This window comes from Falco peregrinus, chromosome 2 (assembly GCF_023634155.1).
Source record: "Falco peregrinus isolate bFalPer1 chromosome 2, bFalPer1.pri, whole genome shotgun sequence".
In the NCBI taxonomy this organism is placed as follows: Eukaryota; Metazoa; Chordata; class Aves; order Falconiformes; family Falconidae; genus Falco; species Falco peregrinus.
The window spans coordinates 99,787,594-99,811,573 of NC_073722.1; the positions used below are offsets into that span (position 1 = coordinate 99,787,594).

General features: G+C 53.2%; 1 protein-coding gene across 1 annotated transcript in view; it reads right to left on the minus strand.

Annotated features, from left to right (window-relative positions):
- MYO18B (myosin XVIIIB) overlaps positions 1–23,980 on the minus strand; it is a 74,255-nt gene that overhangs the window by 21,713 nt on the left and 28,562 nt on the right. Inside the window, exons 21-36 of the mRNA XM_055797468.1 lie at positions 22,687–22,815; positions 22,234–22,377; positions 20,931–21,020; positions 19,071–19,190; positions 18,838–18,946; positions 18,116–18,240; positions 16,655–16,809; positions 15,398–15,521; positions 14,498–14,698; positions 14,246–14,356; positions 12,195–12,299; positions 8,987–9,133; positions 5,509–5,622; positions 4,196–4,279; positions 2,984–3,121; positions 2,010–2,195 (exon numbers count right to left, since the gene is read on the minus strand). Coding sequence (XP_055653443.1) covers positions 2,010–2,195; positions 2,984–3,121; positions 4,196–4,279; positions 5,509–5,622; positions 8,987–9,133; positions 12,195–12,299; positions 14,246–14,356; positions 14,498–14,698; positions 15,398–15,521; positions 16,655–16,809; positions 18,116–18,240; positions 18,838–18,946; positions 19,071–19,190; positions 20,931–21,020; positions 22,234–22,377; positions 22,687–22,815 — 2,082 coding nt within the window. The remainder of the gene's footprint in view (positions 1–2,009; positions 2,196–2,983; positions 3,122–4,195; positions 4,280–5,508; positions 5,623–8,986; positions 9,134–12,194; positions 12,300–14,245; positions 14,357–14,497; positions 14,699–15,397; positions 15,522–16,654; positions 16,810–18,115; positions 18,241–18,837; positions 18,947–19,070; positions 19,191–20,930; positions 21,021–22,233; positions 22,378–22,686; positions 22,816–23,980) is intronic.

Consider the following 23,980-nt stretch of genomic DNA (forward strand, 5'->3'; position numbering starts at 1 on the left):
TCAGGAGCAGAGCCGTAAGTAGCTTTCTATTAACTATTGATGCTCTCTGCCAGCCTGTCGACAAGCATGGCTGGGCTCTGCAATCACAGTTCTCTCGTGATGTTTTATTTAAGTGCTGTTAAGAGTACACAGTCTAGGGGAACACCTCTGTTCCTGGGGAACACCACAGCAACCCCCGGCTCCCAATGTGTTCGTGCCATGGTGGGATCATGGAGCCAGGTTCCCGCAGAACAATCGGCCTGACCAGCCGCCACATGCCAGCAGGGAGAACCTTGGAGCTGGTGTGATGTGTCTGGGGGCTTCACCTGCTTTAGTGCTTGCCTGGCTCCTTCCTCCTGTCCCACTGCAGCAGATGCCAGACAACCCCCAAATGTCTGAGTGTCTGGATAAACCTAGATGCCTCAGTATTGCCTTATGAGTTTGTCTGTTTATGGGGTTTTATATCTTATTGTAGGGAGATGCCCCTAAAGGTCCTTTCAGACTTTGCAACTTCATTGGTGAGAACAGAAGCATGCTAAGATGACCAAGTATCTTGCTACACCCATCATTCATATCCCCACATGAAACATTCAAAAAGCATCTAAAAATACGTGCACAAATACAAAAATACAGTTAAAAGAACCCACCCGTATCCTAACAGACAGCCCATCTGTGTTCCAAAACATCACACTTCTAACAAAGCTGTAATTAACGCACATTTATCATAGCAACTGAAGCTGTGTCTCACTCGGCACTCACAGGGAAAGCAGCAGGACCAGCCCCGGGGTGGGCTGCTGCAAACCCAGCGGGCAGCCCTGCAGCCCAGGGAGCTGCCTGGCATGCAGCGTGCACCCGGCACAGCCTCTCATTTGAAAATCTTACAACTCTGAAGAGCATCGGTGGCTACATGACTCTGACCTACATGGGAGACTCGTTTTGTGCCCAGGGGAGGGTGTCCCGGCAGCCAGAGCTGTGTGCGAGCACGTAGGATTCAGGCTGGAAGAGCAAGGACAAAGCCTGTTCATGGTGCAGGCAGGGGATGTGGAATAATTCACACTAAAACACCATTCCCTTCAGAAAGGCTGGCAGCCTCAGGGCGAAATAAATGCTGAAATCTCCTTGATTGTTAAATAAAAGATTATTGATAAAATAACTGCTTCTAATATGGCTCTGCTGCCAGCAGAAATGTAATATCTTTCAATTACTGCTTGAAAGCAAGGCTTTCCTTTTGTTTACTGGAAAAATACAACATGAAAAGAGATGCTTGTAAAGGACTGTAAAATGAAGGTGAATCTATTTTTGCCGTACTCCAAATCCAGTTGGGGCTTTGCGCGCGCAGAGCAGGTTAGCTGCTTGTTGGCACCATCTGACACACTGCCGTGCCACAAGGGGGTTATTTGGCAAGGCCAGGAGCACCGCAAGGAGCTGCCGCTTTGGGCTGAGCCCTGGCACACCGAGCCACATGACTGGCTTTCGGCACGTGGCGGGCTGGCAGGAGGATGGGGTGTTTCCCCCATGCACAGCTGAGGTTCTGTCCGACATGAGGAAAATCAGCACAAGGAGGTGGAGGAACGACCTGAGCAACTTGCCATTTCCTAGAGCTGAGCAGGCAAAGCGCTCTCCTTGCTGGAACAAAACGCAGAACAGAGGGACTACCCAGTCTGCCAGCCTAGCCACAGAGAATTGAGGCAAGGTGCCTCAGTAACAGCTTCAGTTCAATGGTTTGGGGCTGCAGAGGGATGCAAAGCAATTCACTGCCCCTGCAAGAGCTCCCCAGCTCCACTCCCCAAAGCCAACCCTGACGCCCTGGCATTAGCAGAGCCCAGAGCAGCCGCAGGCGAGCAGCCTGGGGAGGGGAGCAGCTAACAGCAAATTGGCCAGCTCCACCTCCAAACACAGAGCAGACAAAGCATCACTTTCCTAGGACCATCAGGCCAATCTGCAGGTTACGGAGGGGTAACCTGCAGCAGCCGCAAAGCCCCCTCACGGCCCTGAGACCACGCAAGCCCATGGGGACAGCACCCCCTTACCAGCTCAACGCGCCGGCGGCTGGACTCCAGCTCCCTCTGCACCAGCTCATCCATGTCAGCCTTCATCTCCTCCATCCTCCTCTGGTAGTACCTGGTGCTCTCCTTCTCCCGCGCCTCTGACTCTGCCGCCTTCTCCAGCTCCTCGCCCATCTTTATGATGCTGTCTCTCAAGCGCAACACCAGCACCTGGGGAGGAAGGTGCAAGGTGAAGCAAGCGAGATGGAGGTGAGGAGTCATGAAGCTCTCCACAAGCATCAAGCAATGCGGAGAGCACTGCCTCCCCAACCCACACCACAGAGCCAGTCACTGTAATTATCATTATCAAACACTGCCCTGAGACCTTACAAGTGGCAGCAGCTGCCTGCAGTGGGTGTGGACCCCAGTGACCCCGTTCCGTCCCTGTGCCCATCTCTGTGCCCCACAACAGGCGATGCCACCCCCCAGGGCCACAGCGCATCCCCCTGGGCTCCCCCCAGGACAGCTGCTGCTTTGCAGACACAAAAGCATTTTCCTTCACCCCTGGGCTGGGCTTGTTCAGGCAGCATGACTTAGAGAAAAGCGACAGTAAAAACATATTCCAGGGCACCAGCAGATGTGCTGATTAATGACAACAGTGAAATACTGCTATTGAGGTCCTGACTTCTGGACGATGCCAGAGCAGAGGGATGCTGTCAGAAAGGTGCTGTGATGGATGCGCTGTGCAGTCAGCACACACCATGCGCTGTGCCCAGGCGCAGGGACTGTATATTCCTCCAGGTGTTTATAGCACTAGGCTCACTGTCGGCTTTCAATAAAGCATGTATAGGTAACAGCAGCGGCATGAACTATATGGCCTCTCCTGTCCCTCTCGACCTCTTCCTGGGTCCTTCTTCCCCCAAAGCTGAGGCAGCGGCATTGCTACACCCAGCTTTTTGCAAGCAAGCTGCATCTCCCCAGGGCTCTGCATCCCCTCTGCCAGCAATGAGAGGTGGTACCTCAAAGCGCTTCATCTGCACAGCCTGGAAGTCCAACTGGCTCTCCAGGTCGCGGATGCGGGCTTCCTGACGGCTGACGATGGAGCGCTCAGCTGGGCACTGCTCCAGGCGCTCCAGTCTTGCCTGCGCTGCCTGCAGCTAGGAGAGGACAGGCTGCATTAGCACCCCTCCAGCCCCTGACCCATGCAAACACCTCCTGGTCCCTTTCCGAGATCCCCCGCCAGGCCCTCGCCTTGGTGTGGCAGCACCGAGGACCCCGCACGGCCCCTGAGGCACTATGGAAAAGCATTGCCTTTGGCTTCCTGAAGGATTCGCTGCTGTTAATACTGCACAGTAAATGCAAGACACAAACGTGTATTTTTGAATGAAAAATGTGCTGGCAAGACGACACGTGTCTGAGCCTCTTTTGGTTTTTCTCTTCTCACAAACTCTTTGAGGACAGCAGGCATAAAAACTCACAGTTTAGCCCTGCGTGGAAAGCTTCCTGCATTGGGTTGTTTCTTCAGCTGTTACACTGAGATCTCCAAAGCAAACTGCCCTTTTAGTGATCCTGCTACAAGTTTGATTCAGATTTTGTATTTGACCTAGAACTACGGGAATCTGCCTTCTTTTATCTCGGCCTATCTCTAAAGCACCACCCTCTCTGCCTCAGAGGGAGCGAGTCCTGCTTCTGATTCCTGGGCAGCTTAGCTACGCTCCAATAAAGCACTTAAGTTAATGGGATTACTCATGTGTTTAAAATTAAATCCACACACTCCAGGAGGGTCGGTGCACCCGCAGAGGCAAGGCAGTGCAGCACCCATTGGCACCTGCCCTGGGGTCAGCCCCATCCCAGCCACGGCACCAGCAGCTTGGGAAGGAAGGAGGGGAAGGGGGGCTCTCCATCCCAAGAGCCTTGCCAGGGAAAGCTTTCTCCAGGCCAAGGTCATGGCTGGCAGAGCCCCACCCCCACCCGTGGGGCCGGGGCTGCAGGCGTGCAGCGGGCAGACAGTGTCTTCTGCATTGTGCTGCTCTCAAGGGTGTCAGGGAGAGGAGAGGGACCTGACCGTGTTACAGAGGAGAAATGACTGTGCAGCACCGGGGTGAGACTTAGGGTCTGATTTCAGACAAGAACACAGCATCTGCGGCTAGCACCGACAGCACACCCGGCACAGGTGTCAGAGGTGGTTCTTGCTCCTCAGCTCTGGGTGCTACGGGCTGGAGAGAAATTACCTTCTCCTGAAGGCTCTGCTTTTCTTTCTTCACGTCTTCCACTTGCATCTGCAGCTCCTGGATCTGAGCGATATCTGTTGCCGACTGTGGAAAGAGAAAGCACAGCGGTGGGAGCAGACCCGGGGCTCAGAGCAGAGGGCACACATCATGAGGAGTGTGGTGTTGAAGGCTGGCTCGTGCCTGCACCTCCTACCACCCAAACAGCAAGCAGCTCCTGCACTGGACTGAAGGAGCTAAATTCTCCTGACTCAATGCAGCTTTCTTCATTTTTGAAACAAGTATTTGCAGATCAGGACAGAAACCATGTAGTCAAGGTAATTTCTGTTCTTGGGGTCCTTTCAGATATAGACTCCTGGCTCCATAACACCACTGCAAGGGGCACCAGACTGTGAATTGTCAGTCTCACCAGCCTACTCCTGCTTCACCAGGAGCCCTGAAGTCCCACAGCTCCAGGTACAATCCTTTGGGAGAGCCTGCCTTAGTCTGGATATTGCACAGAAAGCCCCAGAGCTGTCTGTCAGCAGTTTTTAAGCTCTGCATGAGAAAACAGTGAAAGACAGACTAGAAAAGGATCCAGATGGAAAGCTACAGGATTTCCCAACTATTGAAACTAAAGCCAAGACACCTCTTGAAAGAAGATTAAAAACTACAGGTGACAGGAGCCGGAGCAGTGAGCCATCCCTTCCTCTCCTCACAGCATCTGCTTCCTGGGGTCCCCACCCTGGGTATACCGATGGGGGCTGCCACTTGCTCTCAGCCAGGCTACAGGGTTTTCCAAGCACCCTCCCAGGGAGGGGGATGCTGCCCAACCTCCACAGCCCTGGCTCCTACCTGGGCTATCAAAGCCTTGTGCTTTGCCATGAGCTCGTTCAGGTCTTCCTGGTCCTCATCGATGCGTTTTAGGAGGTCAGATCTCTCATGCTGCAGCTGGTACAGCTGCTCGTCCACCTGTGGGAGGACCCTCAGGGTTGGTGGCTCATGCATCCCATGGAGGACCCACCACACACACACCCTGGACCGTGGCACCCTCTGGGCCATGCTGCTGCCAGCCTCCAGCCCCGTTGCTGGCACCAGGAGAGGCAAAGGGAGCTGCTGCATATCGCAGAGGGGGACTACGGGATGCGGCACATTTGTAATCGTTTTAGCTATCCATAAAACCACCCCGGGGGCTGTTCCCAAAGAGATTGGGTGGTCTAGTAAATATACTTGATGATTTACTAAAAAAGCTGATTATTGCTGTCAAACACAGGGAGGTAGGTCTGCACTGCTGCCCTTCGGCCTCCCCTGCCCTGGCTGCATCTCCACAAACGCACCAGGGTCTTGCTTTTGCTGAGGGTCTCCAGCTCTGCGTGCAAGTTCTCCAGTTCCAGGGCGGCTGTCTGCTGGGACTTCTGGGCCTCTGCGCACTTTGCTTCACTCTCTTCCAACTGGGAAAAATTGGGGGAGATGATAATTAAAGGAGCACAAACCATGTGCGGATTATGCTGTTCCCCTTGCCGCACAGCCACGTCTATTTACACTTCACTCCCAGAGCATTTTCCCCTGCTAACGCACATGGAAACTCGACCTTTTAAAATCTGTGCTGCTTTTCAGCCCGTCTGCTCCTGGTTTACAGCGAACACTTTTCCTTTCCCAGCCGGTGAGGCAGGGCTTCTTTAGCAGCTCCTGGCACACCTAACTGTGGATCCTACCGCCCCTGACTGTCCTGCTGAGTGCTGAAGTAAGAGCCCCGAACCACACATCCTCCCTCTGCCTTGGCACTGCTGAGTGAGGTAGAGCTGGGATCATTAATTTGCAAAATTATGTGAATTACATGTAATTCCTGATTAGAGCAATTCATGATTCGGAGTTTGCAAATGGGCTTTTCATGTGGCATAAATTGCATTTGCAAATACACATAAAATATCACATTTATAAATGTTAATTTGCTCTCAGTTTGTATAGCTCAACCATTAAGACTACAAAGATCTTAAATGGGCTGCAAACATCTGGAAGACGCAGCAGCATCCCAAAAACTGACACTGCCTGGAGGGAGGAGTTCATGTAGGCTGTACCTGAACATCCAGTTCCTTCTCACTTGGGTTTCTCTTCTTCAAGAAAAATAAAACTTACCCCCTCCACTTGCTGCTTATTTCCCATGCCCAGTCCTGGTTTCCCTGCAGAGGATGCAGAGCTCCTGGGGGCAGTGGGAGCTGCTGCACACCATGACAAGAATCTGAGCATTTTAGACTATTTTCTCAGGGTTTACTTGTCTTTTTTTAACTCTCTCCCTCAAAAAGGGGGGGATTATAAGGTACTATAACTGGAACAATCCTCAGCTCATTTTTCTCAACTGTTTGGAGTGATTGAGACCTACTTGGAAAAGCTGAGCAAGTAATTTGCTTCCTCAGGCCTAATCTGCAGAGGAAATGGAAGTTGTTTTTCCCTTGAAGTCAATGATTCCAAGGAACGATTGGGAAAAAATAACTCTGAACATCTCTGGGTCTCCAGCTACAGTGCCAGCCAGAAGCTGCTCAGGGAAATACAAAGCTCTGGCACAGAGACATGTAGCAGTTCAGATCCTGAAAAAACATTATTTAAAATGATGTGCCTGTGCCCAAACTCAGCCTGTGTTGATGGATTGTCTAGTCAGTCTATTCATACATCTGCAGAGCCACTCTCACAGCGACACATGCAGTGTTCCCTTTCCTTCCTCCAGCTGAAAAATAGCCTTTGGCTTTTGCATAAAGCTCAGACAGCCATTGCTGGAACGACCCAAGGAATAGCTGCTGGGAGGTGTTAAAGATGCCAGTCGGACTGCCTGCTGGTTTTATGGCCCAGAGCTTTTCCACCTGCCCAGCTTTGGGCTCCTCCAGAAGCAACGCTGTCCACAACCAGCGCCTGGGACTGGTCTTTCCCTTGCCACAATTACACTAAAACTCCAGAGAGTTTAATCAGAGAGAAATGCATCTCCAGGACCTCTTGTTAAATACCAGCTTCCATTTCACTTCATGTAATGGAATTTTCCCATTTGGGAAGAATAAATTGAAATTCCCTGCAAAAATGCATAATGTATGAGCTTCTGAAAAATATTAGTTTGCTGCGCTACACCATCTGTTAAATACCTGCATAAAATGGATGCTTCAGCCTTATTAAGAAACAATGCTATACTTCTAGCCATATGGATTTTGATTAACGGAAATGTAACATTTTAGCAAGGTTTTTATTCTTGTGGAGGTTTGTGGGCTGGTGGTAGGATGTATTGGCTTTTGAGAAAGGCGTCATGAATGCCATTAGAAATTGTTTAAATTTAAGGCATGGAATAATCATGAGGCATTTTTAATGCATGATGAGTCTCAGTGCTGGTGGCATAGCAAAACCTCAATATCCCCAATATTAAGGCTTTCTGTTTGCCTCCAAAGATGAGGCAGCCAGGCAGAGGCTACCCACCGAGATAGCTGCGAGGGGGCTGGACCGCATGGCACTGCGGCCACAGGCAAGAGCAAGCAACCTCCTGCACGAGCCTGCCTCGCTGCGGGGACCAGGCTGCTCAGGGAACAAAGCGTTATTCCCCTCACAATGTGGGGCTGGACACCACAGGGACAGCCATGCTCGCCAGGCAAAGCGAGCATCCCAGCATCGCTGCTTGGTCCTTTGGATCAGCATGCGGAAGGGGTCCCTCAGCATCAGCCCACTGCAGCAAGCTCCAGCACTGAGCATGGGGCTCTGCCCTATTAAGAGCACTGGGGGCTGGGAAAGAGCAAGGCAGGGGCTGTGCATCATCTCCAGCCCCACAGCAGGATGCGGGAAATACTTGAGGGATTAGTTAAGTGTAACATTACAGCATTAGCTCAATAATATTTAAAAGGGAATGCACAAGTGCTAAAAATGGCCATTCCCACTGCCTGCCCCAGCCATGGCCATCTACTGCCCTGGCTGGCCAGGTCAGTGGCACAGGCATGGACGTGGGTACAGGCATGGGCACAGACACTCAGCTGGCCATGTCAGGCCAACCTCACCTTCCCCTTCTCCCTCGGCACAGGTGGGAACAGCTGCTGCTCACAGATGTTATTTATGCAGAACTATTATCTCAATTATATATGTATGTTGCTGGAATCACTCATGCCTCCCAATTAGTTTGTTTCCAGGGGAAATGTACAGTACAGATTAATTACCGAGCAGTTTCAGAGGACTGGCATCGTTAGGTCAGTCCTGGTCCTTGGCATTGTGGGATCCATGTGCACAGCCATCCTGGGGATGGACAGCCCCATGCCACCCCTATCCTGTGGCAGGGCACCCCACGGGACCCTGAACTCACCCTGGGACTGAAGCCATCCCCAGCCTGGTGGGCACTCGCCAGGTAGCTCAGTGCCAGCTGTGAACCCAGGGTGTCTGAGGTTAAACTACAGCAAATCCGCTGCCATCCCTGCTCCTGCCTTACAGCATCCCTATGGCAACGCCTCCCGAACCTGGAGCTGCTAGAGCTCCTTATCAGACAGATAGAAAATGCACTGAACAGAAGGTAATTAACAGGGCTGGGGGGGGGGGGGGGGAAAGCAAAAAAAAAATACTTAACCACTGTTGGCTTAATTACAGAGAACTGCTCCTTACAAAGAGACCCTCATCAGAGCAAGAGGCATGTCTCGCCCTGGCCTTGGCAGAGGGATGCTCAGACAGCACGGGGCCACTGCTCATCCCGCACACAGTTAAAAGCAGGACATCTGTAAATATTTCTTGCAGCTTCCCCTCCGCCAAGACAAAGGGTGATGTTCCAAGGGGCAGGGAGACACCCGCTTGCCTGAAGGTACCTACTTGCTTGTGCAGCCGCTCCAGCTCCTGGGCGCTGGCACTGGGCTCCCCAGGGGCTGCCAGCAGCAGCTGCACGTCAGCGAGCAGGGCACGTGTCCGCCGCAGATCCCGCCGCAGCCGCTTCTCCACGTCGAAATCGCGATGGCCGATCTGGGGAGGGGAGAAGGGGTGTCCTGAACCCTGCTGCCCTGCTTCACCCCACAAAACCTCTGTTGGACCATTCCCTCCCACCCCAGGTCATTCCCCACACAATTTGGGAATAGGGAAAAATTTTGGTAGTGCTGAAGTCACGATGCAAGAAGATAGTAAATATCTATGTATAAATATTACTGTTGTCCTTCTATCAAATGAAAATAATTAAACAGTTAAATGAAAGGAAGAAAATAAATTTTGTAAAGGTTAAAACTAGCAGATTCCACTGAAACACCACATTTTTCCCCACCAGAAAGCTGTTCCTCTGAAAACATTTGCCTCCCCCCCTCATCTCCATCAGCCTCGTGCCTGCCAAGCAACCACCCTTGTGCCCGGAGGGACAGCCCAGCCACACAGCTGGGGACACAGGCAGGCACTGTGGGTCCCCACAACCAGAGCAACTCGTCCTTGCAGACACTGGGCACTGTCACCCCTCTGGGAGACACCCCTGGCCGATGGGTAGGGCCAGAGAGCGGCAGACCCAGAAGATGTGCATGCAGCGTCTGTGCTGAAAGCTGGCACAGAAAATGCAAAAGCCATTCCTTGAAAGAAAAAAAGCCAGAAAAAAAAAAAAAAAACAAACCTTTGGGGAAAAGAATGACAAAGCCAGGGGAAAGTCAGCCCAAAGAGGAAAGGGAAAACCATGCGAAACACTGATGAGGAGAGCTTCATTAGGAGTTATTTACACATCTCTAATGCAAAGCATCTGGAGTCCCTGTCAGCTGTGGAGGGATGTAACCGATGCTGCTGCCTTCGGTGCAGGAGGCAGCAGTCTCTCATGCATGAATCCCCAGCAGCGCTGGCAGAAAGTAACTGCTGGGTGAGTTTTGGAGGCTTGTCCCTGGGCAGTGTGGTGTCACCACATCACTCTGAAGCCTATTAAACAAGGCTAGTAAGGAAGCACCTTAAAAAAAACCCGTCTACACTCCCTCCTCAAGCTGACAGCAACCATGGTTACAAGGATAAAAGAATTAGAAACCCACCAAATAAACAGGGACATGGCTACAGTACTTGATTTCAGACTAATTGAAGTTTAAGAGCATTTTCCATTTAGTCTATTTTCCATGGCTCTTCTTGTTTCAAATCCATTCTCCTATTTTCTGCTCACTGGCTAAAATTAATTGTGCAGGTTTGACCTTGTAACCTGGTTTAGAGCTGGCTGGCATTTGCTGAACCAGAAATCGTTGGCATCTCCATTTCCTTAGTTAGTTTTCTGGCTTGGCTTTTTTTTTTTTTTTCTTCTTTTTAATAAACTGCTCTGAAGCACACTGTCCACTGTAAATCAGATGGCATTTAGAACAACACTGCAGCGGAGTAGATTTGCTGTTATCCCTGCCATCCCTACAGACTGTATCTTGGATGCCGTTCAGCATCATTTTCCCTAGCTCAGGGTCTGTCCGCCACCACAGAGGATGCGTTTTGTGTTGTAGCTGGAAGCAGCAGGTATATGGCAGCAGCCACACCTGCCTCCCACCACTGCAGCCCAGTGCTTTTTCAGTTACAAAGCTGGGATTTCATTTCAAAGCTGCTTTCAAGGCTCTGGTTGTGCCTCACATACACTACAGCAATGCCTGGATGCGCTGTTCCATCTCGCCTGCCCCTCACAGGCACGACTGCCCTTGGTGAGGGCCAGGGGCTGCACGGGCAGCGTCTGGGGACAGTCCCAGGAAGGAGAAGGTGCCTTTCCTCAAGAGCCCCACCGGCTTTGCTCTGTGCACTCCTGCTTCCTTCTTATCCATCTCAGTTCTCCTCCACCAAACAAGAGGGACATGTTGGACTGAGAGAGAGTTATAATAATATGCTGCTTTTATACAGCCAGATTTATTCTGACAGTTCCCAAAATATTTTGTAAGCCAAGAGCCAGGGAGATGTTATGGATAAGCCTCGTCAGACCATTTTGTGTCTACTTGAAATATGCCCACCATTTCAGTGTTGCAAAGCTCCCACATTCATCCCGTTTAATGAACACATGCAATTGCTAGGGCTGGTGAAATGGTGAAATCCAGCCGGCTTGCGCCAATGGCCAGAGGATGCGCTGCTTAATTACTGTAACTCCAGGTCATCAGCTCCTCCTCTCCTGTGCGTGCAGTGGGGGTTGCAATGCAATGGGGGCCATGCAAAGGCACTTGGGAGGCATCAGCACAAACCCAGCCTGGCTGAGCTCTGGCGAGCCCTGGGGTGCAGCGGCAACAAGATGGCAACTCTGAAGTGCCGGGCTGATGCCATCCTTGGCCCTGGCAGCCCCATGGCCCCAGGGAAGGGTCAGGTGGGACCTCGCTTGGTCACCAGAGCTCCTTCAGCAGGAGCTGGTGCATGAGACGGCCTCTGGGCCTGACTCCGCTGCAATGCTAAGTGATTCCCAAGCCGATAAATGCTGTTCAATGAGGCTGCATTCAGCCCCTCGCCTTCTAATTTAACAGGGAGCAGCTGTGTGTGCTTTTCCCATTACATGCACTTCAATCACTGCCACAGACACATTATAGAGTGAAAAAGGATTTGTTCAACAAATGTGTCTGTGATAGCATTCCTCTGCAAAGAGCAGAATCTGATAAACTGCTTTTCTGGGCAGTTGGAGCTGCTCCAGCATCAGTCCTGGTTAGTTTGACTCTCATGAAAATACCAGCAAAAAGCAGATGACTCCCCCTGCTTAGATAATTCTCCTGTACAAAAGCGAACAGTTCCCTTCCGTGGGTCCTTAGTGGGACCAGCTGTCTCCTATATGGTGCCTGCAGCCCCAAAGCATTCCTGGCACCCAGTGCCTGCTGCAGCACACTGCTGCTCTGACGGGGTAGGGGGTGGTGGGGTGTGTCTGGAAAAGATGAGGGACAGAGGACATCAAAGCCAGCTGTATGTGCATGAGCAACCACGCTGTCGTCCTGCCCACACACACACACATTCACACTCCCTTTTTTTCCGGCAGCGTTTTGAGCCAGGGCATGGCCAGCGAAGCAGTTTGGCTGGCCAGGAGGTAGCAGCAAGGAGAGTGGAGCTGGCCCCGGGGCAGGCGTCATCCTCTTACCTGCTCACACAGGGTGGCGATGAGCCCTTCCAGGTCCTGCTTCTCATGCAGCACCATCTGCTTCTCCTCGTACTCCTGTTCCAGCTGCATCTCCAGCTGCCGGAGCTATGCATGAAAGACAACCCCAGCCAGGCTCAGAGCCCAGCCACCCCTGCCAAAGCCCTATGCCCCGGCAGGGCACAGCCACCACTGCAGCGAGACCCGAGCAGTCCCTGGGAGAGGGTGTGCACCAAAGCCCCCCATCACCACAGCCTGGAGCACCTCCTACGCCCCAGGCAAAGCAGCTGCTCCTGGCCAGGAGGAGCAAGGGGAAGCAGTCCAGGAACCTAAATGACTTTTGGGGACACAATGGGCTATTTGAGCCACTCTGCCTGTGAGGCATACTCAGATGTCCCCAGAACCTGTCCCTGCAGCTCTGGAGCAGTAACACAGGGCCTTCAGCTGAGCTAGAAGAGGAGTCACCTCTAATCCCTTCAGGTTTCCTCAAGGCATTCTGTGACCACGAACCAGGCAAGCAGCACACTATTTGGTCCACCTCCCCATCAGTAGAGGTGACAGTGGCCTCGCTGGTAGAGCATGCCGTAAAGGCAGGATTTGCACTGCTGCTGGGAGCAAAAGGAGCCTGAGAGCCAGCACTGAGTGCAGGAGCCTGCATCCCTCTGCCTCTGCTCAAGCACCATTGTCCTGCAACACTGCAGCAATGACAAGTGTTTGCAGGAGGGACCCAGACCCGGGGCAGCACCACAGAGCTCTGCCGTGTAGCTGTGAGACACCCAGCAAGTCCAGCTGTGGTGGTGATGGTGGAAATGTGTTAATGAAACAAGCAGCCTACTCCACAGCCTGCTCCTCCCCTTGCAAGCAGCAGCACGGCTGTGGCTGCAAGAGCAGGCATGCCAGGCTGCAACCCTGGCACAGCACCCTGGAGACCTCTCTGCCCCAGCTGCCTCCTGCACCCCCAGCCGCTGCTAAGAGTTTAAAAAGAGAATGTGAGCAGGCTGCTACATATCGATTGCTCTCCAAAGCATCTTGGCCATTTACTCATTTGGAAAAGAATGCTCAGGCCATGCGGGGTGAAGGAGAGAAAGGATGACTGACAGCATGTTGACTGAGAGCACCTGCAAGGCACGGCATCTCCTTCAGTGATGCTTGCACTACCTTGCTCTCTGCAGAGGGCAATTAGACAGAGAGGTGCAGAAGGGCAGGGAAGATCCCAGGAAGAAGCCCTGAGCAACGCGTCCTTGCAACCAGCCCAGAGCTTCAGCAAAAATGGGCCAGCAGAGAGGGGAAGAGAGCAGTCCTGAGCTGTTGCTGCCCCATCCAGCAGAAGGGCAGCACCGTGGGAAGGCAGTGTGGTGGGAAATGGTGGTGTTTGCATGGTGGCAGCCCTCCTTGGCATGCACAGCTTTACCACTCAGGGTACGACTATGTGCTGACAGGAACACAAGGAGCAGAGATTGCCTCATTTGCTTTCCCACTTGTCCTGCCTTCCTGAAATAGCATATGCAAAGCCTCACTGACTGCTTCATTAAGCCTCAGCAATGTTAATTCACTATCAACAGCCAGGTATGCCCCAGGCCTAATGGGAATTGGCTGCTACCAGACAGCCCTGCATCCCTGTATCAAACACCCCGGAGATTTTGAAGAAATTGGAATTCATGTTTGCATGCCACCAATCTCAGGGCCTTGTTGAAATGTTATTTTCCATTCAGTATCACCAAACACGAAGCCTGGGATGGCTGGACTTGATGTCCTTGGCATAATGCTGGCGTTACCAGGAGCAGCATGCCTGTATGCTGCATTGCACATGGCTCTTGTGCACCACCCCTGACAGCCCCTCCAGCGTGGCAGGGACTCATGCCTGACCCAGACCCTGATTTTTCACCCTAGGGCTACAACCAGAGCTCATGCTGGGCTGGTGGTGGGAAAGCCAGTACCCACCCACCCCACCACTCCCTGGGGAGGGAGGACCCCTGGGAATGGCTCCTCTGCACTGTGGCTAGGGGAGCTTGGGGGAAGCTTCCAGCATCATCCTCCCAGCAGTCCCAACCTACCCTCCTCTGGCAGGACTGCCGCACATCCTCCAGCTCCTCGTCCTTGTCCTCCAGCTCCTTCTGGTGGATCTGCTTCATCCGCTCTATCTCCAGCTCCAGCCTCTGGTGGAGCTGAAAGACCCAAAGATGCTTACATAGCGGCTGCACACAACCCCAGGGGGATGAAGAGGGTGTTGATGTGGGTTTGGCATGCCCGTGTGGGGATAAACATCCCCGGCACACACAGCCCCCTCTGGGTGGGTGCCACGCTACCTGCTCCAGGTGATCGACGGCAGCTGTTTGCCGCTCCAGCTCTTTCCGCTGCTCTGCAGCGCTAGCCTCCAGGTCCCAGAGCTGCTTCCTGAGCGCAGGCACGGCACGGGCATCCAGGGCGCTGGGGGTGCTGAGCTCTTGCACCCGGCCGGCCAACACAGTCACACGCTGCACCAGGCTGGCCACCTCCGCCTCCTTCTGCTGCTCGGTAGGGGCAGAGCAGGAGGTCAGCAGCCAAGCCCCAAACTCAGGAGAGGGGCTTGGCATGACACCCTGCTCTTAAAACCCAGACCGTTTCCAGCTGTGTCATCAGAAACACCCTGGAGCAGCAGCAGGCAGCGGTCAGCCCCCTCCCTGAACCAGCAGCCCCATCACCACTGTGAGCCCCGAGGAATCCTTTCCTTCTCGGGTTTGCTCACTTGCTCCTGACCTTGCCCTCCTCCTCCCATGAGCTGTCCCACCTGCTGGGTCCCAGGAGGCCCCACTGCTTGGCGTGGGGGGCAGCAACCTTGTGGCTTCCCCCCCAGACCCGGCACACCATGCCCCTGCTTGCTGGGGGGGGAGCTGGCAGGTGGCTGGTGCAGCACCATCCCACGGCAGCACAGACCTGCAGTTTCTTGAGGGCAGAGGCATGAGGAAGAGCATAAATGCAGTAAAAATGAGGGTGGGCCTAATTAGCTAAACCACAGGATGAGTATCACTTGTAAAAAGTGATAGTCTTTCTTCTGGCAGAGGATAATATTATTTAAATACATCAAGCATATCCTAGAGCTGCACTAAAAGAAATTGGAATCAAGTTGCCCGATTGCCTCTGCTATAATTGCAAAGATATTGGTTTTGCTCTGAGAGCTGCTCCCAAAACTGGGTATAATGCAACAAAGTGAGATAATTTCCTCTTACCTCTAAGCTCTGCTGAAGTTTGCCCATCTCCCATCGGATGCTGGTGTTCTCCTGTGACACTTTTTCACGGAGGCTTTTCTCAAAGGCAGACTCCCCCAGGGCCTGAGCTAACTGCAGGTCAAATCTGGAGGGGGAAAACACACGTTACCTCTCCGGAATGAGTCTGTGATGGTGGCACAGCTGCCTCCTGGCTGGGGGAGCTGTGCCAAGGCAGGCAGGGAGGCAGCCTTGGCCGGCAGCAAGCCACTTCTCCTGGCACTGGACTTTCCAAGTGCTTCTGAGAAGACAAAAAAGTGTCTGCAAAGTGTTGTCGTTATTTTGTGAGTCCCTAATTACTCCACACAGGTGCCAGCCACAGGAAGTGGATGGTGTGGAGCAGCAGCGATGTGCACACAGGTGGTCACCGAGAGCAGAGGGCAAAACCCCACTGTAACCAGCTGCTACAGAGCCAAAACAGCCCGAAACGTGCCTGTGTGTGGGCAGCAGCCCTCTGCCCCCCCTTCCCCCCCATGGGCAGCTCCATCCCCATGGCTGGCTGGGACTCTGCTGCACTGAGGGTTTGGTTTCAGCTTAGGAAGCATTGTTGCTTCAAAGCAATAGTCCTGGGAACTTCTCAGCACCTTCATATCTCTGGGTCAGGCCAAGCCCCAGCTCACAGTCAATGTCTCAGCTCAGGCAAGCAAGGGGCACTGGCAATGAAGTGTAAATTAAAAGAAGTTATAAAGAAAGTGATAGGCGATTTCTCATGTTTTCTGTGCCTGCTTTGTCCTGGCACCTGGCATCCAATTTTGGGGCAGAAAACCTATTTCCTTCATGGGTACCAAACAGCAACAATAAGACACTGGGGGTCATTCCTTGGGCTCCTCTCCTCCACACCAGATGCCCGGTTTGCCAGCAGCGCCCCCAGCATGGACATTTCTACACAAAGGGCACAGGGAAGCCAGGAATGGCCCAGCACAAGGGTGCCCCGCACCCAGTGACACGGGAGCCAGCATGCTCTCCAAGCCCCAGGCAGCCCTCCCTGTGACGGCACTGAACGTTGCGTTGGGAGTGATTTCTCTTATGGAAGCGTGTTCCATCACACAGCAACGGGATGTAAAAATAACCTCCCAGCTTGATGCAACCTCCAGCAGTCAAAGTAGGCAAAAATAGCAACCCTTCCAGGAACTCCTCAACTGAAGGCACCCCAATCATCCCTGTTCCCCACCCTCCTGCTCCAGCAGCCCCAGCCCTTCCACACGTTCCCGCCAGCCTTACTTCTTCTGCCTCTTCTCCAGCTCATGGCTGCGGCTCTGCTGACTCTCGGAGAGCACCCGCGCATCCTCCAGCTCGCAGGCCAGCCTCCTGCACCGCCGCCGCAGCTGCTGGGACACCTTCTTGGCTGCTTCACATGCTGCCTGCACCTCGCTGAGCTGCGGGCAGAGGCAGTGGTGGGGTGGCGGAGGGACCCTATGGCATATGCACCCCACAGCTGCCCCTCTCGTGTGGGGCTCAGCCCCCCTCCAGTACCAGGGGATGCTTCACCTGGAGATCTTTCACCAAATAAGGACAAATTTAGGTGTCCTGACCCCTCACACTCCAGGCACCCTCCTGTGGGCCTGCAGCATCCCATCCCTCCTGCTGAGTAGCAAAGCTGCCCAGGGGCTGATGATTGATCCCGTTTCTCTGCAAAAAGTAACGCCTGGACCAAATGAAATGGATCCCCCAAGGATTTATATTGTATTTGGGACAGAGAGACACGCAGTGTTCTCACCAGCCAGACAATGGAGTCATTAAGAAATGAGTTTAAATAAGCAAAATCTTGCATTAATGAAGCCTGTAATTCCCAACTATCTGGAAGCAAATGGGCTGTTTTGCTTTACCCAAGCTCCTAAGATTGGGCTGCTTTTATTATTTTTTAATGTACCATGAATAATATTCATTTCATAGAATCATAAAATCATGGAATGGTTTGGGTTGGAAGGGGCCTTAAAGACCATGAAGTTCCAAACGCCCCTGCCACAGGTAGGGACACCCCCGGGCTGCTCCCAGCCCCGTCCAGCCTGGCCTTGAGCCCAGCCAGGGATGGGGCACCCACAGCTGCCCTGGGCAGCCTGGGCCAGCACCTCACTACCCTTGCAGTAAAGAATTTCTTCCTGATATCTCATCTAAATCTCCCCTCTTTCAGTTTAAAGCCATTTCCCCTTGGCCTATCACTACATTTCTTTGTTGTATCCTCATGGGAAGTGACCTGAATCCCAGACACTGTGCAGGGAAGCACACTGGCTTTTCCCCTCCTCATGACAAAGCTTGGAAGCCTCCAGCTCTTCACATTAGCAGCTCTTTGCATGACAGATAGTGCAAGCACAACCCTGTCCAGTATCCAAAAGCCAGATCAGCCCCAAGACCCACCACTGAGCACCTCCCCACCCCACAGCTTCCCACCCTGTGCTCATTTGTGCTCACACTTGACCAAGGTTGAATTTTGCCACGTTCTGGTGCACAAGTGACTTTTTAAGCTTGGAGGCAGCTTTCGGGTATTCATTCTCAAACCAGCAGAAAACAGCTGATTTCCCCGGTCAGTGAGAGCATCAGCAGCAAGTGACTGCATTTCTAAGCCTCAGCCCTGTAAAGCTTTGCCTGCCCTGGGAGAAGGGAGAGGATAACCAGCCCCACTCCACAGCGTGACCCTGGGGAGTCCCTGTCCCCCATCCCACGGCCAGGGCTGGCAGCACTTGCCTTTTGCTCTAGCCCCGTCCGGGTGCCCAGCTCAGACTCCAGCCGCTCCTCCAGCTGCACCAGCCGCTTGCGCAGGAAAGCAATTTCCGTCTGCGCGCAGTCAAAACGCACTTGCCACTCGTCCTCTGTGAACAGAGAGAGAACCGGGGGCACTGGTGGGTGCTCAGGCCTGACCAGCCCGAGCAGCCATGCCGGGGTTGGGTGGGGAAATGCACAATGGCACCACAGCCCCTGTATGGCATGAACGCCAGCGCTGAGCTCGTAGGGTGCAGCTCTGCTTTGTGCACCCAGGGCTGCCCCAGCTCACACAGCACATGTACCCCTGCCTTAGACAAAGCGTGCACGCTCATCTCATCCCATCCCATCTTGTCCTGTCCTATCCCACCCCACTTGTGTCTCAGCAGCCTCCTCATCACTCCAAAACATGTTTCAAACACACCCTGTGCTGCCAGGGGTGCCAGGCAGTGCCAGCAGCGCCCTTAAGCAGAATGCCTGCCTGCATCCCCAGCCCTGTGCAAGAGCTGGACAAGTAATGCAGAATGATGGGGTGCCAAAAACACTCTGACGTGACCAGGGGCTGGGGTAGCAGAACTGCTTCGGCAGGGGGGGCAAACCTCTGCCCATTGCAAGAGGCTTTGCTCTCCTGCTAGGGCAGCCTTGCTGGCCCTGCAGGTCAGGCTGGGTGCCCAGAGCATGCATTGCCCCCAGAGGGATGCCCCTACCTCCTCCAGAGCCACTTATCTTCATCTCATGCAACTGAACCAGCTGCTGGGCCTCTTCCAGTTGCTTTTCCACCGACTCCAGTTTCTTCTGCACTTGGTCATGTTTGCTCTGGGGAAACCCAGGGAAGGAAAGAAGCAGATCTACCCGGCTCCAGGGCACTTGGGTCCAGCAAGGCTGTGCCAAGAGGGTGGCATTGCCACTGGCACAGCCCGATGGCTCCGGGCTCTCCTACCTGCAGCTCCTGCAGCTCACGGGTGCCCCGCTGCCTCTCTGCCCGCTCCCCATCCAGCACCTGGCAGGCGATGTCGCCCTTGTACCGCTCATCCGACAGCTCCATCGTCAGATCGATGATCTGGGGGGGGCAGCTGGGAGTCAGTCTGGGCATCACTGTGCATGCCAGCTTGGGGGGGACTGGCCATCCTGCATCGACACGAGTGTTCTGACTGATCTCATTTGGCAGCCACCTGTGCTTAGGTGACGTGTAAGTACACGCCATCACTGACCAGTGTCACCAGTGGGAACTTAGACTCCCACTGGCAGTGCCCAGCAATGAGCAGCCGCTGCTGTGCACCCCTCACACAGCTGCCTGTGGCAGGGCAGCTGCCCGCTGCCTGCACTGTGCTGCCTGCAGTGAGCTGCAGGCAGGGTTCATCAGATTTCTCCATTGTTGTAGTTGATTAACATTAAATTTCATTTAAAGCAACAAGCAGATGAATGAAGGCAGGAATTATTAATCCAGAGAATGAATTCCACTTTCCCCAAAGCAGAGGTGAACACAGTCCATCCCACTCAGCCAGTGAAGTAAGAGACTGCAGATGCAGCAGGGCCAGCAGGAACACACAGGCTTCCAATGCTCCTTTTCCTCCATCTGGCAGCATTTTAAGGCACTTCACATTTTGCAGGCACGTTACACAAACTCCTTAGGGAGTCCAGCAATTTTAACTCAGTAAAGGTTAAAAGGTAAACTCCATAGGTTTACTTTCCCTGGGGAACCAGCATTTTTCTAGGTCTGTCCTGAGGCATTAGCCTTGCTCAGCAATCCCAGCCTCGTGGGTGTGATTTCATTTTTAACAAGGAGCTTAAGCTAAGTCATCTTTAGCCACTTCCCATCAAGAAGGAGGTCCCTGGCCCTCGGGGCTGTTGGCACCAATAGCCAGGGCTGCAGTGTTGCACCCAGGCCACAGCTCAGCCACCTCTTGCAAGGGGTAGGTGCCGCAGCCTGGAGAGCTGGGTAGACCCAGGGTATTTCTAGCAAATTTGGGAGCTGCTCCTCCTCCCGGTGCTTAACAAAACCCTAGCTGCAATTGCACAGGAGCCTGTGCCTCTGAGAGGGGAACCTGCACAGGCCCAGTGGCTAGCTGGGGATGCGTGTGCTCCCCAACATGCCTCCAAGTCCCTTCTGACACGCACAGCAGAGCAGCTGATCAGCTGTCCCAGGAGCTGCCACTCCTGAGCACCATGCATGACAGGGTCACGCTCAGAGCCTGGGGATGTGCAGGACACCTCTCTGGCGAGCCATCCCCTGGGTATTAGCAGTCATGCAATTAAACTAAGTCACTTCTGGTGTCTGCAGAGGTCCGCGAGCCTGCAGTCCTGCGCGCGTAATGAGAACATGATACATTTGTGTGTATTTTCCCTTTCTAATTATACCCTTCTGTCAGCAGAGGGGATGACATTCGCGTTGCCGCTTTGCAGTCTTGTAAGCCCTGCCGGTGGCAGCGTGAGGTGACATCTGTCCTTGCTGGAGGGGACATGAGCTTTGCCCTGTGGGAGTGGGAATGGCCCATTCCCAAGGCATCCAGGCTGCTTTCCAGGTGCAGACCTTGGGGGGACCTGTTGCTCTGGCACACAGGATCCCACCCAGCACGGAGCCTGCAGTGATGCTGGTTCTCCGTGCTACAGGTGGGCACCGCAGCCTGTCTGGGTCCTGCATAGAGAACCGCCTCTGCTGTGGTCACTCTGCCCTGCCCAACACTGTGCTGATCACAGCTCCTCCTGCTGAAATGTAATTGGTGGCCATATATATCCCCAATGGCTTAATTTCTAACTCAACCAAGTGAGGCTGCAGCAGAGGCTTTTTGGGGGGCTCTACCTTGCTCTCCAGCTTCTCTGCAGTCTGCCTGAGCTCGCTGCATGCCTGCTCAGATTTTTCCAACTTCCTTCTCAGCGCCGCCAGCTCCTCCTAGGGAAGATTTCAAAAAAACCACATATGGAAAGCTCCAGCATCCTCAGTTTATTTACAAAAATCTTGTTTTCTGTTAAAAATAAGTGGGAGAGACATAACTGCCTTATTAATAAAATTTACCAGGCAACTTTGAAGGCTGCTCACTGCAAATTGCCAGGACTACAGCTCCTGACATGAATTTCATTGGAGGGAATGTCAGCTTTGGTGTGCTCACAGAGCACATTTTATGAGAAAGAAGCAAACCTCAAAAGCCTGGGATGAACAGCCAAACGTCTGAATTTTGCTCATGGAGCATTCCTGGGGCCCTGGCAGGCTATCACAGAGTGGTTGCAAAGGCACATTGTTTTCTGTGATTCTTTTTCAGGCAGCTTGACTGTAACGGCAGAAAGAGCTGCTCGGTGCAGTCTTGTGCTGCTTTGATGTCCAACAATGAGCAGAAGCAGAACATGCAGAGTCATGATAAAAACAGAGGTTAACGGGTGATGGGGTCTGATAGATCCCAGGTGGGTTTGGAGAGAGAAACAGAAGCTTGTGCAGCTTTTATTTCATCTGATCCAGCCTGAAAACGTCTTGTTAAAACCTCACTAAGGCAAGAGGAGGAGCAGGATGCCAGGGAAGACGGACTAAGAATTTAGCACAGGTCTCAGATGGTGCAAAGGGGCAGAGGGTGCCCCTTCCCAGGTCAGCAAATGACCATTTATGTCTCACATCACCAGTGGCAGTGCAGATGGAAGCCAGTACAGCTCTGGTAACAGTATGGAGCAGAGTGTCCTGTGTCAAGGATGTGTTTGGCTGCCCATCATCTAGTACCCCACAGACCGATGTGGGATACCCACCCCAAGGGGCTCAGCTCAGCGGACCCAGCCCCAGCGAGCTCGCGGGGAGCATGGGGAGGGCAGCAGGGCAGCCATGGTCCTGGGATGGGGCTTCAGCTGCAGGGACATGCTGCCTTTGTTATAGTCCCTCTAAGGAAGAAGGAGAGCTATTTCTCCACTCCACAGCTCTGCAAAACACATTACTCAGAGCAAAAACCACAGTGCTAAGAACAGATGATGACTTCTGGATGGTCAGAATAACATCTCTTTCCTGGCAAAAGTGACTTCCAATTTGACCAACCCACCAGGCAGAGCCCCTAAAGCATCCCTTCCCATCCCATCCCCTCCTGTCCTGTCCCATCCTGTCCCATCCCGTCCCGTCGCTTGGTGCATACTTCTTTTGCACGAAGTTGTTCCTCCGCAAGGTTAATGCTGAGCAAGGGACGCACACGGCTCAGCAGCTGCCACCAAGGCCAGTGCCTGACCACCTGGAAGACCACCAGGTTCTTCTGGATGCAGCGGATGGCGAGGCGCTGGATCTGCAGGGAGACACAACTGTTAGTGCCCCTCACCCAGCCACGACCAAGCCCACCAGGAAGAACCAGGCTGGGGTGCCGGGCTGGAGAGGGATGAGGTGGTGGAGGAGCGCTGCACCACAGGGGATGGCATCTCATGGCTGCCCAAGGGGCAGGGCAAGGGGGGTACCCTTTAAAAGAAGCAGCCTTCTCTGCTCAGAAGTGCTGCAATTTGGATGCTCTGTGCTGTATTACAGCAGCACTGACCCTCTGCAGCAGCCTGAGCCCCTGCTGAAGTGGGCACAGGGTATCCACACCCCACAGGATGGATACCTTCAACCTCTTGAACTTCTGACGGCTGAGGAAGCCCTTGCAAGCAGCCTGGAGCAGGATCACCTTCTGGGCGATCAGCTTGTCACGTTGCTTCTCCAGCCTGGAGATGACCCCCGGTTTCAGGAAAACCTGACAGCAAGCAAGAGAGGTTACACATCCCGAGGACAGGGTCTGAAGCCTGCCCGCAGCCAGCAGGATGTATTTCTGCCTAACACCTGGCAGCCTCCCCTGAGACCTGCAGGAGACCAAAGGTCCTTGGACCAGCTGAGACCACCGAGCGTGACCCCTGCATCAGCCCGAGATGCCAGGCTGGAAGGGGGCTTCAGCAAATGTGGCCGAACGCACAATGTGCCAGTCTGCCCCATGTCATGAAGGTACCCAAGGCAGCCTGGCACCAGCCAGCCTGGGGACACTCATGGGACAGCAAGAGGGAGCTGTGTCCGTCCCATCCACAAGCCCAGCAGCAGGATGGCTGCACATCCCGGAGAGCATCTTCAACCCACCCTTACATCTCCTGTCCCTGGGCATCACCAAAACAGGGTGTACAGGGCTGTCCAGGTGCCACTGACTCCCTGAGGACGAGGGTGCTGAGTGCCCTTTGGGATCCAGCCCTCACACCTCATGCATGCTGGCATTTGCTCTTTGTCCCTGACTCCTCTCACTCCTCCCTTTCGACATAGGCATCAACTGTTAAAAGATGCAAGTCCTTAAAACCCTTCCCTGGGGCCACTGCCCATTTCCCACCCACTGCGAGGGCTACGGCATTCCTGACAGTGTACATACAGATAACGACAAAGATGCCAGTTTACAATAGGAAAAAAAACCACAACTACATAATTTTCTTTAAGTGAACTTGTCAGAAAGACCTCATAAATTATATAGACTTGCTGATGCCATCGAATTTAGCTCAGTATCGACCTGTCAGAGTGTAAGATATCTCTTGGTCATTGCCTGATGAAGTTCTCGGGATATGGGACCAATCGCTCCATATTATTGTACACCATTTGCATAATACAGCTTTAATAAAAACTGAATTACGCTTGTGAAGCCGGTGGTACACTTAAAGAGCTGCATTTTAAAGATGCCAAATTGAATCAAAGAACAATTCCAAGGAAACTCACTTTCTTGAGATAATGCTATGATTGCTCCACCACCTATTTGATTGTCTCATTAATGCCGGTATTAACTTCACAAACTAGGGAGTTTTAGAAGCTAGTGCAAAATCAATGCTCAAAGCAATGGCAAAACTAACTCCTCTATAACAAGATGTGGCTAGAGCTGCTATCATGCTATT